This window comes from Colletotrichum siamense, assembly GCF_013390195.1.
Source record: "Colletotrichum siamense strain Cg363 chromosome Unknown KSG_Cg363_contig08, whole genome shotgun sequence".
In the NCBI taxonomy this organism is placed as follows: domain Eukaryota; kingdom Fungi; phylum Ascomycota; class Sordariomycetes; order Glomerellales; family Glomerellaceae; genus Colletotrichum; species Colletotrichum siamense.
The window spans coordinates 3,754,785-3,769,186 of record NW_023501021.1 but is presented as its reverse complement, the minus strand read 5'-3'; the positions used below and the strand labels follow the sequence as shown (position 1 = coordinate 3,769,186).

General features: G+C 50.8%; 5 protein-coding genes across 5 annotated transcripts; 3 read left to right on the top strand and 2 right to left on the bottom strand.

The window, feature by feature from the left end:
* Window positions 1–31: 31 nt before the first annotated feature.
* Window positions 32–1,480, top strand: CGCS363_v012500 (uncharacterized protein; the record flags this gene model as incomplete). The annotated part of the gene is made up of 3 exons (XM_036644349.1): window positions 32–674; window positions 728–822; window positions 1,478–1,480. 3 exons carry the CDS (start codon window positions 32–34, stop codon window positions 1,478–1,480), a joined length of 741 nt encoding a protein of 246 aa, XP_036490648.1.
* Window positions 1,481–2,640: 1,160 nt separating this feature from the next.
* On the top strand, window positions 2,641–3,497 carry CGCS363_v012499 (uncharacterized protein; the record flags this gene model as incomplete). The annotated part of the gene is made up of 3 exons (XM_036644348.1): window positions 2,641–2,899; window positions 2,958–3,047; window positions 3,115–3,497. 3 exons carry the CDS (start codon window positions 2,641–2,643, stop codon window positions 3,495–3,497), a joined length of 732 nt encoding a protein of 243 aa, XP_036490323.1.
* A 2,992-nt stretch (window positions 3,498–6,489) lies between these two features.
* Window positions 6,490–6,950, top strand: CGCS363_v012498 (uncharacterized protein; the record flags this gene model as incomplete). The annotated part of the gene is made up of 4 exons (XM_036644347.1): window positions 6,490–6,645; window positions 6,708–6,808; window positions 6,856–6,881; window positions 6,946–6,950. 4 exons carry the CDS (start codon window positions 6,490–6,492, stop codon window positions 6,948–6,950), a joined length of 288 nt encoding a protein of 95 aa, XP_036490775.1.
* An 860-nt stretch (window positions 6,951–7,810) lies between these two features.
* On the bottom strand, window positions 7,811–9,230 carry CGCS363_v012497 (putative serine esterase; the record flags this gene model as incomplete). Its single annotated transcript, XM_036644346.1, has 4 exons — window positions 7,811–7,969; window positions 8,044–8,446; window positions 8,511–8,700; window positions 8,771–9,230. 4 exons carry the CDS (start codon window positions 9,228–9,230, stop codon window positions 7,811–7,813), a joined length of 1,212 nt encoding a protein of 403 aa, XP_036490939.1.
* Window positions 9,231–9,796: 566 nt separating this feature from the next.
* CGCS363_v012496 (UPF0173 metal-dependent hydrolase) lies at window positions 9,797–14,209 on the bottom strand (the record flags this gene model as incomplete). The annotated part of the gene is made up of 6 exons (XM_036644345.1): window positions 9,797–10,836; window positions 10,890–11,151; window positions 11,216–11,967; window positions 13,061–13,896; window positions 13,970–14,117; window positions 14,185–14,209. 6 exons carry the CDS (start codon window positions 14,207–14,209, stop codon window positions 9,797–9,799), a joined length of 3,063 nt encoding a protein of 1,020 aa, XP_036490938.1.
* Window positions 14,210–14,402: the final 193 nt, after the last annotated feature.

Genomic DNA, 14,402 nt, shown 5'->3' with positions numbered 1-14,402 from the left:
GGTGAAGTTCACGGGGCCTCACATGTTAAGAATGGCATCGAATCCACTTCAGCGGGTGCCGTTGCATGTGGTAGCCGAAATCCTGGCTCACCTGGGCTCTTTCCAACAGCTCGGGCTCGCAATCCTGAGTCATCGTGTATTCCACGATGCTCTTCACGACAACCTTCACTACGTAGCCCGCAGCATCATCACGAATCAGATTTCCGACGTCATTCTCCCATTCGCCCTTGTACTTCTCAAGTCGGCAAAGCTCGGTGACGATGACCACGATGGCATCCGAAATTTGCTGGATCATCTCATCACAGACATATCCGAGCCCCGCCATGCCGCAGCAGCTCTCATCGGCCTGCCCCTAGGCGAGTACGCATTCCTCAGCAAGAACCATGCGGCCGTTGAGTCTCTCCGCGATGATCTCGCCAGAGGGGCGATCCCTGCGTTTGTCGAAAGGTTCGAGCTGGAGCATTCCGGACATCTTAACCCGCAGGAAATTTTCCGTCTGGAAAGGGCCTTCTATCGTTACCAAATCATGTGCAACTTGTTTTGTGGGAGAAAGGGTTCTGACAGGAACCTCTCCGCCTTCGAAAATAGACATCCTTTCTTCACACAATTCTCTCCATGGGTCAACGAGCAACTCAGCTGCGTGTACCATTATCTTGAGAACAAGGTCATTGCTGGTACGTGTACAAGATCTCGTTTCGGCTCCCAACATCACTAACTCGTATCCTAGCATACGATGAGCTTGCTGCACACGATGTAGAGTGGGGCGAACTTCCCGTGCAGTGGCGAAGTGAACCTTGGAACTTGGACCGAGTCCAGAGCTTTGTGAGTTATGCAACAAGTTCTTTCGTGTATTCAATCTTTCAGAGATTAGTTTGGAGATATCCTAGCTTACGTCCGAGTTGCAGCTTTGCAATGGTCTTCCTTTTCTGGCGTCGATCATGAATGCGAAAACATACGAAGAGAGACTTAAACTGTTAGATCTACTCGACTTCGAAATGATAGAACCCGAATACCAACCTTTCGAACAGACGGGGCAGTCGTTAATTGGAGAGGATGACTTTGATCAGGAAATGCTGGATCAGCTCGACATAGACGAGGCAGCGGAGCTGTCTGAAATCCATCAAGAGGGAAAACTAAGTCGACTAGCCGGGTCATTGGATGGCCCACGGGATTCAATTTCTTCCACTCCGTTCCGATTGTGGTTGGCTATGAACTGGACCAATACAATCTCGAGCTTAGATTTAAGTGCCTCAGAAAAGGGTCTCTGGGAATGTAGTTACGTTATGTGGGATGTTGATGAGGTGCCTGAGATGCTGTTGCGAGGCAGGTCCTCAGCAATTAGAGATACGAAGCCTTCCACCCAGCGGCTTGGGGCGTCTTGGACCGACGAAGATGTCCGGCGATCTGAAAGACAGAGAGCCGACCTCTGGTTGGCAGGTGCTGACGGCTACTGGCCCCGAGAGGGCTACGACTTCAGTAGAATTACCGGACTGAGCGAAGAGAAGAAACAGGCACTGGTCGAGAAATGGAAAACGGAGACATACGATCGGTCGTAGGATTGAAAGCATGTAACGTCACACGCAGATGATATGTCCCGGACTCGAGTAAAGTTAGCCAAGTGACTGGTTTTGAACATCATTAGGTGTACTCCCAGAAACGGATCTCACTTTTTGTTGGAACACTTACAGACGCTATTTATACGTCAGGCTCAAGGGCTTCAAAATTAGTGAATTATGATTTCATTTGTTACCTGCAAATACCATCACAACGCCTTTCCACGGTTTGTTTTGGGAGAAACGATCAGACACATTGTTATTGCTCAATCTTTAGAGCTGACTTAGGTCAGCATGTCTTTGGCTACCTGCCCGGCCGGCGGACTGGTAGGTCCCTTTGGGGACTCGCAGCGAATGCCGATCCGTTCACACCGGGTGAAATGAATCGGGCATCTGCTATCGGCGTGGGATACCGAACTCGAAAATATACCTATACAGGAGTTACAGACAACGCGCCAGTCTGATTTCATTGAAGGCTTTGTCGAATGAGCTTATACCCTTCAACAGGGGTAATTGACCAAAAATCCCGCTGATCATTCCCGGGGGACTTGCTGTTCGATTTTCCGGCAGACCTCATCTCGACACCCATCTCCTCTTCAACACACAATTGCACTCTGACTTCGTAACCGCTCATGCTTGGGCAGGGTTGCGCCGTCTTATACCGCTGCCTCCGGAGTAAGATGACTCATTATTAATCATGGAACCCCGCGCGTTTGCGAACCGCGTCAACCCATGCAGCACGGACATTTCGGTCTACGAGCATTCAAATCACCATCACACGGCCTTTTCGGCCATTGCTAACACGCGAAAAGACCGAGGAATACTTTGCAAATCTAAAACCTACCGCCTCAACATTGACGAATTTCCGGGTTGCGCCGTCTGCTCTGTAAGCTGCTTAGTATTCAGTTGAATCGTATCCGGCCGCTCGTCCGGATTTGCGAGAGACTCGGTTGAGCGATGGTGATATTGGGCGGGAGTGAGGTCATATAAAGGCCTGGAGTTCATCGAGATCGCTGGGATGAACTTCAGATCATCAGTCACAGACTAACACACAATTTTCCAACGACGCATCAAGATCAAAGACAACATGACCGAAACTGTTCTCGTGTTTGGCGCCTCTGGCAACATGGGCATTGCCGCCATTATCGGCGCCCTCAACGCCAAGCACAATGTTATTGCTATCGTACGCAACGAGGCAAGCGCGGAGAAGATCTTCAAATATGTCGGCACGCGCGAGGGCATCACGACAGTCGAGGCCGACACGACTTCGGAAGATTCGATTAAGGGGGTGGTCGACCAAGTGCGGGAGGGCAAGCTGCCTTCTTTCCAACACGTCTGGGCCTCGCGTAAGTTTTATCAAAAGTTCAGAAGCGCTAGACCATAAAGCTGACATATTTATATTAGCTGGCTGGGTTTACGCCGACGCAAAGATCCTAGACCTCGACGTGGCCGCGTTCCGCGCGAGTATGACCGCGAACTTTGAGACGTACATCAGTCAGTACAACCTCGAAAACTCACGTGTTCAATAAGTATATCAACAACTAACTCGCACTGATTTCAGTTGCTTACCGTGCTACTGTTCCCTACCTGCTCGATCAGGGCTTTCCTAGGACGACCTGGACAATGTGCACCGGCGCACAGGGCGAGTGGGGTCTTCGAGTGGCCCCGGCCGTGACCCAGGGCGCCCTCTTCAGCTTTGCCGTCGCGGCGGCTCGCGAGAACGAGGACACCAACATCCGCTTCAATGAAGTCTACCTCGCCTACCGGGTTCAGCTCGAGGTTGAGCCGGGCATGACAAACTTCCACGGTTTCCCGATCACCACTAGCAGGGAGTTCGCCCCTGTGTTTGAGAAGCTGCTCAACAGGACGGATATCAGAGGGAGCAGGGTCAAGGCCATCAAGCCTCAAGATGTGATTGATTTGAAGTTTGAGAAGAAGTTTTAGGAATCTTTGTCGGCTGAAACAAGGCTTGGGCTACGTCAGTGTGTATAGCTTGGAAGGCCACGTCTGATTTACATCACCTTCAGTACATACCAACCCTAAACATAGCGTTCTACTGGTCACATAAGTTCTAGCTTGGATGAGGGCACATGTGTTTGTATTTGAATGAGCATTTAAGGTGATTAGCTACTATTTGTTTCGGATGTAGTGCCAATGCTGCCTAGAAACACATGACCCAGAGGCTCGGCGTAGTTACGTAGTTGACCATGCGATCTCTTCCAAATGTGCGAAACAAGTACCAACGTGAACAAGAATTATCTGTGCCGATTGACAATGTCGGTGGAATGGTGGTTGTTTGTCTTCTTCTGACTTTCGAGGGGGATTTTACGGCGGAAACCCCATTTAGCAGATTGAAGCTCCCGACTTGGCACAGTCGTATCTCTATAACCGCTATCAGCTTCTCTCGACCTTCGAACAACTTTGAGATCTCTTACCTTGTTCCATCATGGGACATGGAGATGTCCTGTGTTAAATGGTCAGTTCCATGTTCATCAGTCCGCTTTAAAGCATTGGCTAGAATACATACCAGGCTCCATCCAACCATTACTGCGGCCCTTGCAGTTGGAAGCGGCCCAGCCAACAGCATCAGCCCACTCGTTGACGTTGCACGGGTTCGTAGTGTACGCGCACATGTATGAGACGGAGGTTCCCTGGCAATTCGCGAAGACAGTGTTCTTAGGGAACTTGTGATCGCCGTTCGCCTTGCACTGAGCATAGAACGCGTCCCAACCGTGCTGGAAGAAGTCGTTCTCCTTGAAGATGAAAGATATTCTGAAGGATATTTGATGGCAGTTCAGACTTGCTGAAGAGTAAACAGCACACAGAGAGGAAATGTTATGTTATTTGTACCCAAAAATCAATGGAGGTCATCCGCATGGCAAGAATCTTTGGCCTCTCCATTATCCGAACTGGCAACTGATCTGCATGTCCACCGTCCACGGCTGAACTTCAACAACTGTTGGCTAAGGGACAGAGGCCCGATGGAAGAAACATCATGACTCCGAGTCTTTCCGAGAATGTTAGCCCAACATTTTTCACTTCACGATGTCTTTCTTTTACTAAGCACCCACTCCCTTGAATTGCATCGTAGCGCCAGACATTCAGGCAGCTGCAACTGCAAGTAAGACCAACTTTGACTTATAACCACCTAGGAACAAGTAGCCTTACCCTTTTCGTCATCATAAGCTGATATTGGTCTCATTGAAGGTTTCTAAAGACTGGCTCGTATACGCAAAGTTGTGGAGTTGTCGAGACAAAAATGTCGCATACCCTTAAGGTTCTTTTCAAAGGGGCTATTGCAGGTGGGTGATGAGTAATCGAGACACTATTCGCAACTCGATCCACTCACGAGCGACCCAGCTCAGCTCGGCTTCTAATGGACCCTTGAAATAGGCTATTTTTAAAGAAGTCGCAGCATGTGGGCTCTTTTAAGTGCTTAAGTGTGCTCATGTCGTGGGGGCCTTTCGGGCCCTGCAACTGCGCCAGCGCAGGGCAGCAGGGTGATCAGTGTGTTATCAAAGTTGCCAGCATGAGACGAACATGAGACGAACGGCCTTGAAGTACAATCTTAAATGCGCTACAACCGGCAGGAACGGTAATGATGTTCTAACAGTCTGGCTAAGAGTAGGACAGGGTAAGGCACACGGGCTGTCTCTGGCTGATCACACGATATCAAGAAAGTCACATTCTGCTTCTGTGGCGCTGAAGTTTGAAGATGTAACGAATCAGATTTATTGCTTTTTCAACTCAGGGGTATCGCTCGGTTGACCATCCTCAGCTGAAGCGCGAGGGGACAAGTTTGTGTGTTGGAGAGGCGCTCGGCGCGCCTATTCAACCGCCAACAATAACGGGAACAACAATAGGAATAAATACACCCCCACGGTAACCACCACCATATCCGGTTCCACAGGCTCTTTTCCCAAAACCATTGTCCTCGAGATCTTGCATTGGCTCGTCGGCCGGGAATAGTTCGTGTCGCTTCTCGAATGCTCCGTTGCTGTCGTATACTTCGGCGTTCTTTAGTGAGACTTTGGAGCCGATGCCGAATTCTTCTTCGCTGTTGAACATGTAGAAGGTTCCTGGTGGTGCGGTGCCGTCGCAATTTGATTCGGCTACGACTTTCTCCTCTGCATTGGCGCAGTAGACCTTGCCGGCGTTGGCGCCTTGAACAAGAAGGAAGGCTGCCGCAGTGGCTCGCAAGCTGTTGAGTTCGATGTGGCGCTTCATGTTTTCTGAGAAGTTGAAGATGGATTGAATAGTGGAGAGACAAGATGTGCGCTGAAAGACCTGGTGACGTGCTGTGCCAGTTGTTATGTCTTTATTCCAAAGACTCGGTCTCGGTCCTCGACAGCAACATGATTCAGCACAACCGGAGGGTTCTGAGCTGTAGACTTTATGTCCTCTGTCTGAAGCACTGATAGAGGTAAGTTTAGCCTGTAATTTAGGCTCACTGGGTTAGAACAAGCTCGGGGAACCCATTTAGAGCCGTGTATTGTCAGGAGATCAATCTAATAGACATTTTCATAACTGACTCGAGTCTCGAATTAATCAACGTGGCTGTGGAAGGCCTTAGAAAATTATGTCAATGCACCTTTGATCTTCATTCCTCCTATGAAAAATGCGAGGCAGTTGACGGCTCCTGACTCGCTTATGCATAAAGTGTTCAATTATGCTCGTCGGCCTATCCGATTAATGGGATTGTACCTGAATGCCAAGACAAATTCGATATGCCGTCGAAAATTGTGCAAACTCTGGTTTAAGGGAGTTGCTCCAATGTTACCGGTCAAGAGAGTTAAAGAACATGGCCTGCCCAGGTGCGTGGGCCCGACTTTCCGCATTTACAAAGATCAGACGTAATCACCTCAACTACATCGTCATTACTGCAATTCGTCATTCGTCATTGAACAATAACCCTCTTTCACATCGTACTTCCACAATGCGCTTCTCCTTCCTCCTCCCACTATTCGCCACGGCCGCATTGGCAGCAGACCAAGGCAAAGGCTGCGATACCCAGGATGCCATAGACTGTTCAGGCGACAACGTTGTAAAGTGCTATGTTTTCCCAGGCGGCAGTGGGATGACCTGGAACTTTGTAAGCTCCCTGCTTCGAGCCATGCTCCAACAAGAACAGCCAAAGCTGACTCTTCTACGTAGGAGACATCATGCCCCGATAAAGGACAAGTCTGCAACACCGGAAACTGCGAAACGGTCGCGATGCAAGCCGATCAGGGCAAGGACTGCGTGTACAAGGACGCGTTTGGGTGCTCTGGGAACAATATCGTACAGTGTAACGTTTTCCCAGGCAGGGACAAAATGACATGGAACTTTGTAAGTCTATCGCCTCACATTGTGTGAAGTTTCAAAGCCAGTCAAGCTGACAGTTGATATCTAGTTTGAGTCGTGCGCGGACAAAGGGCAGGTCTGCAGTGGTAACGTTTGCCAAACCTGCTAAACTCGTTCATTTGTTTTTTCAACTCGTCAATATACCATCTTCGTTCTAGCCACAAAATGCATCATTCAATGAATCTCAGTTTGTTCACTTAATTAAGAATGTGACTTTGAGAATGCAAGCAACTCGTTCTTTGTATGTTGTTAAACTGACCAAAGGGCTTTGTGGCTCGGGCAATCGTCCAGCTTGTTAGGGTTTGTAGACGCGAGCCGCAGCAGCTTGCTCATCTACAGCTACATGCCCTAATACAGTTGTGTGCAGTACAGCAGCCAACACTCAATGTTCTCCGAGAAAAGGCTGACACGTCACCAAGGGGGTTAGGGTTCCCTGTGATCGTGGCCAGCCAAGTTCCTTGTCCACAAGGGATGCTAAAACCTAAAACCACCACTCCCAAGTAAATGCAGCTGGGATCTATCTTAGAGACAGCGTACCCAAGACAAAAAGTCCAAGTGGGTTGCGACGGGAATTGAAAGGAAGGCACTAACACTACCTGAGAGAAGAGTACCTAACACACGCAAAAAACACATACAACACCGGGCATTCGCCGGTCGTCACCGACCCGACTACTACTCCAGCCCTCATTGGCTTATCTATGGGAGAGCGGACGGGATCCCGAGTTTTCCAATGGGTATGGTCGTATGTGGCAAATGGAGAGGGTCGAGTTGACTATGAATGGTAGTCGGACTGATCGTCACTGCCAACTCAGCCGCCCCTATCCAGACTCGCAAATGTTTTAATGAAAGACATCAATTTGTTGCTTCAAAAATGGGAAGAAATGGCATTACCAGATGCCATAGTGCTGTTCCTGCTATTGACTTAACCATCTCATGCCACCGGCATGCCAAGCCGCTGTAATGTCGTTCATACCGACCCATATGCCCACGGACGTGCCCTCTTCCATGGGGATGTTCTGATGCCATACTGCTTTACCGTTCTTGTCGAGTTTGCGTAGCACGACGTAGACATCCTGCAGGAGTTCGTCCAGTATCAAGCGTAATGATGTACGCATATATATAAACATCTTGAGCGGGAAAAGCTTACCATATCGTCATGCTCAACTGTTGACATGAACACTTTGGCGTTCGAGACACCACACAGCTCAGTGTACTCCTCGAAGGTGTGGAGGAACGAGCATCCATCGTCAGAAGGCGAATCCGCTTGGTATACAACCACGCCCTCAGTCGAGGGTCTTCGGTGTCCTAGATCTCCATTCATCGCATTTAGGAACAAAGTTTCGTACCTAAACTTCGCTGGCGGGAACTGAGCAGCCGGCTCGTTGACCACGCTTGGACGATTGTAGCCCAGCAGCGAGTATCGAATCCGGGGCGTAGTCTCCCAGCCATTGTCTTCGTCAAGCATGTACTTGTCGAAGAATCGCTGTAAATCGTCAAGATTCTCTTGCTGGTAAATGTCGTGCCATTCTTGGGTTGCAGTCCAACGCAACCTTTTGCGGCGTTTCAGCAATCTGAGTGGATAATAAGACTTTTCACACTTGACAGTAGACGAACCATTTCTCAGATGACCGAGATAGCTGGAATCCTCTGACTGATCCTTCGGTATGGAGTCCGGTCGAGAAGCTGGCAGTAGCATACATCGGAATAGTAATGTTGCGGAGCTTCGGCTTTTTGTCTTCCCAGTAGTCGTTCCAAGTACCATACTTATCCACCATCGCGCCGACGTCCTCGCGCATCCCAGGTCCTATAGAAAGTTTTTACGTTAGAGAAGCCTTGCAAAAAGCCCCCAGAGGAAGAAGCATAACAACACTTACCGCAAGCCCACTCCATCAACATGTCCCAAAAAGTGTGGTCAGGAATGCCACCGCGACAGATAGATTCCCTGTAGTAGTCTCCGAGTCCTTCCCAAGGTGCCATGCAAGTCAGATGAGGAGGTTGTTCGGCGGCAATGAACCATTGCGTTGTCGCAAGCCACGAGTTCCCGGCCATGGCGACCTTATCATTGCACCAAGGTTGCTGTGCGATCCACTCGATACAGTCGTAGCCGTCACGGCCTTCTTGGGTCCCGTACACGTGAAGATCGCCGCCGGATTTGAACGACCCGCGAGCGTCGATGTTGACAACAGCGTAACCACGTGCAACCCACTCAGCAGGGTCAGGAGCCTCCCACTTTTCCAGACCACTAGTCGCAGAACGAGGCACGCCGACTCTCCACGGCAACATATCGAGCTGCAGCATACCGGTTCCGGTCTTGCCGAATGGGCTCCAGGGCATAATGGCTGGGACAGGCTTGTCGTCGGATGTCAGTGGACGAAAGACGTCAGCCAAGAGCTCGACACCATCTCAGAGCGGAATGCGGATATCCTTCTCCCAGACCGTATCGACCGCAAAAGCCTTGCGACCTTCTTCTTTGGTCCATCGTTTGGCAATTATTCGCCTCTCAGAAGACCCATAGGCAACCCAGGTATTCTTTGGCTCGTGGTCGAGCTCGGTAAACAAGACGCGTACAGAGAAGGGTTGTGCAGTTTGCGGCATTGTGGCAAAGTTTGTGGTTTTAAATGTATAATAAGAATGAAAACCGCAAAATGGGCGAGGGAGAGGCGCATCATTCCATGTATTATAAAGTATCCTACATACAAATTACTCCGCAATTCCCCAGATTCGTCTTAAGTTGCTCATTGAACTCAGAACGACTCCCCGCCCCCGCAATTGGGTGAGCATAAATCTGAGCTCTTTGACTTGCTATGGGAGGAGCCCTCCGAGATGTCTGAAGTATGGCGATTTATGGAAAGTAGGAGCCGCTGACCAACATAAAGCTACCAATACACCTCAAACAGATTTCACACCGCGCTCTGTTCGTCCTGTCGGTGATCTTGAGGGTCTGGAGGATATCCTTTAGCTTGCGACTCGAAAATAGTAGACATCTCCTTCGCCATCCTCGAGACCGAGCATCCGCTTGCCATAATCCGCGACCCTTCTTTGTATAGACGAGACACGCTGCGGCCACTGTGTAGGAGACCGACCCCAGTAACGTGAGGTCTTTCATGATTCCTGACCTCCAACCAGTCGTTCAAAAGATCTACATCAACGACTTGATCGAGTCGGATGATCTCCGTGCAAGACGTCCCGACGCCGGCCCCACCACTTCCGGCGGCATTGGGATCTCGTTGCTCAACAATGTCCACGTACGCTACCATGTATAGCACACAGATCAGGACGCTCAGAATGTCGAGTATTGTTGCGACTCTAGCAGTGCGGAAGTATTGGAGAACCTGCGCAGCGTAGTACAAGCAGAGCCTTGCTCTGCCGACATTCTGCGGTATAACGTCCAACAGTTCGGACCGGGCGTTGCTTTGACCTGTTTCTGTCGCCTGCCATTTGCTGTGCAGGTTGAGGAGCCGCACAGGTGTAAACGAGCAAATGGAAAGAACTCGAGAAAGCAAGGCAAAGTCGTTCGAGTTGGTGCCAGCATCCGTTTCGCGCAACGCGTGAGAGCACCCTACCTGGGACAAAACATCGAAGGCTTTCTGAGAGAGCATGGCCCCCATTCCTAGAGCTAAGCCCGGTTGACTAGCAGTACTGCCAACAGAGCCAAGTCCCATGGCCCGTAGCAAATCGCTCTCGGCAGCTTGCTGCACGATGGCCGAGAGCAGTATTGCAGATTTAGCCGGTTGCTCCAGGCTCGCCGGAACTACGTCGCCGAGGCCAACGCGGGCTATTAGAGCACACAGAGTCGATGAAGGCTGCGGTGGCGGGTGAAGGTGCCACTGGTCGTGAGTCGATGACCAGTGCGCATCAGATGTGGGCACCGGAGTTTGCAGCTCGGCAATTGAGAGCAGAGGAGGAAGCATGAAGAAGGTTGCCTGAAGACACTCCCACTCTTTTTTTGTGTAAGTTTCGTAGCCGAGACTGGGTTGAGTGAAGATGACTTACTCCAAGTGAAGTGGATGATCCGGCGTTTGGCTTCGGCTTGTATCCACTGGGACCATGCGTGGTTCGCGTTGTCGGCGGATGTATGCGTGTGCATCAAAGTGCCCTCTCGAGATAGTAATTGGCGACAAAGAGTGGCAAGGATGTTCCGGTGGAATTGAACCCCCATGACAATGTTCCACTCGCCCGAGAGCCACTGGCTTTGATGAAACAACAATAGGGATTGCGCAGAGGCCAAAACGTCATTACTCGATAGCTTTCGAATCTGTAATATATTGAATTTTATATCAGCACAACGTCATGCGGTATAGTTCAACTATGGGCCTTACATCTCTTTTTAGCATGTGCTGGGCAGTTTGCTGCAGTAGTAGAACGTGATCTTGATGGTGGTGCGCTAAGGAGTACCGACTGCCGAGGCACACCACACTGAGCACCAGCTGCCAAGTCTTGGGCGACGCCTGAAATGTCGGAACGTGTAGTAAAGGCATCCGTGGATGGAAGTGTTCGAAATATAGTTGCATGTATGTATCAAGGTGTCGCAAAGACGGGAAGTTGGCGTCAAGCCCTTGGGCTTCGTGCTGTGGCAGTCGGGTTTTGATGGCTTGGATCATGTATGCCCTTGTTTCTACTGTCATTGGAGGTACATGAGGAATGTACTCAGCGATCAGGATGTCTTCTTCTTCTGCTGTCAGGTATTCCGGTCCAGTAAAGACATCAACGGTCTCTACACCTGTTCTTGGCGTTGTCACTGCACCGAAGCTATTCTGCGCGGTCTGATCATCCGCAGAGTCACCGACGGCAGCCAAAGCGGTGTCTCCGAAGCAGAGGTTTGTCGATGTGCCAGCTCCAAGAGAAGGCACCGGCGAGAACGGAAACAGGAATTGGGCAGGGGTCAGGAGGGCGTCCCATAGGAGATCTGGCTCGAGCGAAGGTTGGTCCGAGATATAAGATTGCGAAGTAGTGGGCGGCAGTTGCTGGCGAGGCGTAGAAAGGGCAGCAGGAGCCTCGCCGTCAGCTGCAGGCTGCGCAACGAGGATAGTGTCGTCGTCGCCAGAACTCGATTGGTATAAGCAGCGACGACCTTTGTTTGTACAGTTGGTACAAGGTGCTGGCCTGCGACCATCGCAGCGTTGCTTAGCTCTGGCGCAAGCTTCGCACGCACGACGTTGGTCTCGTGAGAGACGATCGTCATTATTTTGTGTCCATTCAGCGAGCACTGCAGTTCCATGTGTGCGAACATGCCGTTTCAATGTGTCCCTTTTCCGCGCTGAGAGTCAGTCACAAGTGTCACACGAGACATATCGAACGCAGTCTGTCCGAGGCACAGATAATACAAACCTCCGAGAGAAGGCTCTGCTGCAGATACTGCATGTGTGACAACGACGGCCGGAATGGCGGTCCAGATGTCGACTTAGATGCTCGCGCCGACGGAAGGTCTGCCCGCATTCGGGACACGGCAGTGATGCGGAGGCGGAGGAGGAGGGGGAGGATGGGGGGCCATTATCGTCACCGAGGCCGTCGGCGGCGCCACCGTTATCGGTAGTATTGTCTCGGATGGCAACTGCGGAGGCACGCGATCGCATGTTGAACGATGTAGTGAAGTGGGAATTTGCGGTCTGCCTGCGGAGCAATAGGGGAAATGTTGGGGCTCCGAAATCTCGGTGCGGCGGCGGGGGTGGGGAAGTCCGAAATATGTGGGGTTTGTGGCGGGGCCGCGGGAGTGGAGGGATGCCGAGGAGTAACTCCCATCTTGCACTCTACCGACCGCCACGGCAACTCGTGAATTCTGATTAGACGTGAAACACTTCATCTCCTGTGTTAAGCGCTTTCACATTACATCAACAGATGAAATCGCCTCACGCGTGTCAAGAGGTCGTTAAAGCTGAGAGTCGAAGCGTTATGACAGACACTATCCCATTGAGTGCCGAATTACGCCAGAAACCCCCTGTGCAGGGTAGAGCCGATTAATGTACATTGGGCGGTGCCAAGAATTGTTTTTAACTATTGAAAGAATTTATATACTCTGAAATTGGGGTAGAATTAGAGTATTTTTTGGACAGGGCTTTCTGGCGTCATTCGGCACTCAATAGGATATGCAAACTGCTTTGACAACTCTGGCTTGTTTGTATTATGATAATTTTGCAATAATATTCAGAATAGCACGTCAGGCGTACCCATCTGCAGTGTAGTCACCTCAGAACTAGTCTCCGTCTCGACGGCTTGCGTAGCTGGGCTAACATCCACCGTCCACGGCTTGATCGGCGCCTCATCGTGCAAACACCAGATCACCTTCTTCGGCTCTCCCAGAAGTTTCGATACTTGCACTGCGAACTGCGCTGCCGATCCATCAAATGGTCGCCCGTTCAAGTTCGCCCGCCCAGCAATTGCCTGAATGAGCACGTCTGGCTGGGGCTGCACCGTCTTCAATATTCCATCGTAGCCACCCAGATGCCCGTTCCACAGCAGTGTCTTTTCCTCTCCGAACAGAAAGTTGTACATCAGCTGCCCTCCGTCAAAGTGCGACATGCATTCCCTCGCTGGACCGTTGACGTAGTCGACGAACGAGCGCATGCCCGAGTCCATAGCGTCGCGAGGCATGTGGTCGCCGATCTTGAGGAGGCCGTATTTCATACCGAATGTGATATCCAGTGTGCAGGCGTACTGGCTTGCTCCTCCAATGTACTCCTTGCCTGTATCCATGATCGCCGGCACATCGGCATGCGAGCCACCGGGCATCAGACAGTGCAATGAAGGCCAGACATGGACGGAAGCCGCGGCTAATTTAGCATCTGGAGCCGCAGGAGCGCCTGGTGGTCCAGGAGCGATGTCAACTTCACCACGAGCCGCAGCTTGACGACACTCGAGAGTAAAAAGAGGGACGCGCTCGCCGCCGGACACTGGGATTAGCTGGTCTTCCGGCACTCCAGCGAACCGAAGGACGTTGATAGCTTCGCCATTGGCGATAACGTGCGCTCCGGTCTTGATTGCAATCTTATCGGCCCCGGGAAGACTACGAGACACCTGGTGAGCTGAATCTGTGTACGAAACGACTTGATTGTAATGTGAATTAATCTAACACTTACTGGTCAAAATGTGCGTGGGAGATGAATATGTAATCTGCTTCAGCCACATCGTTGATATCCAAAACTTTAGGCAGAACATCTGGGCGCTCCAGCCATGTGTCCAAGAAGATGACGAGGCCGTTGGCTTTCACGCGAAACGTGGTAGCACCTAGGTGATCAGTGAGATCACGAAAATCGAGGGCAATTGAGAGACACTGAATGTGATGACAACTTACCAAACCACTCGATTGTTGCATCCATGGCGATTTCTTTGCCCGTCGATATCACGAAGTGGAGAAGACGACAAGTTGCAGTTCAGATTGACATGGCTTTCTCTGGATTAAATTTGAATCATCCTCCTAAATATAGCCAGGTTGGAGCCGGAGACCCTCCTGTGACCAAGCCCGGGGACCCCCGCAACTCCGCACCCCGACACGAACTTATAAGGGCCTTG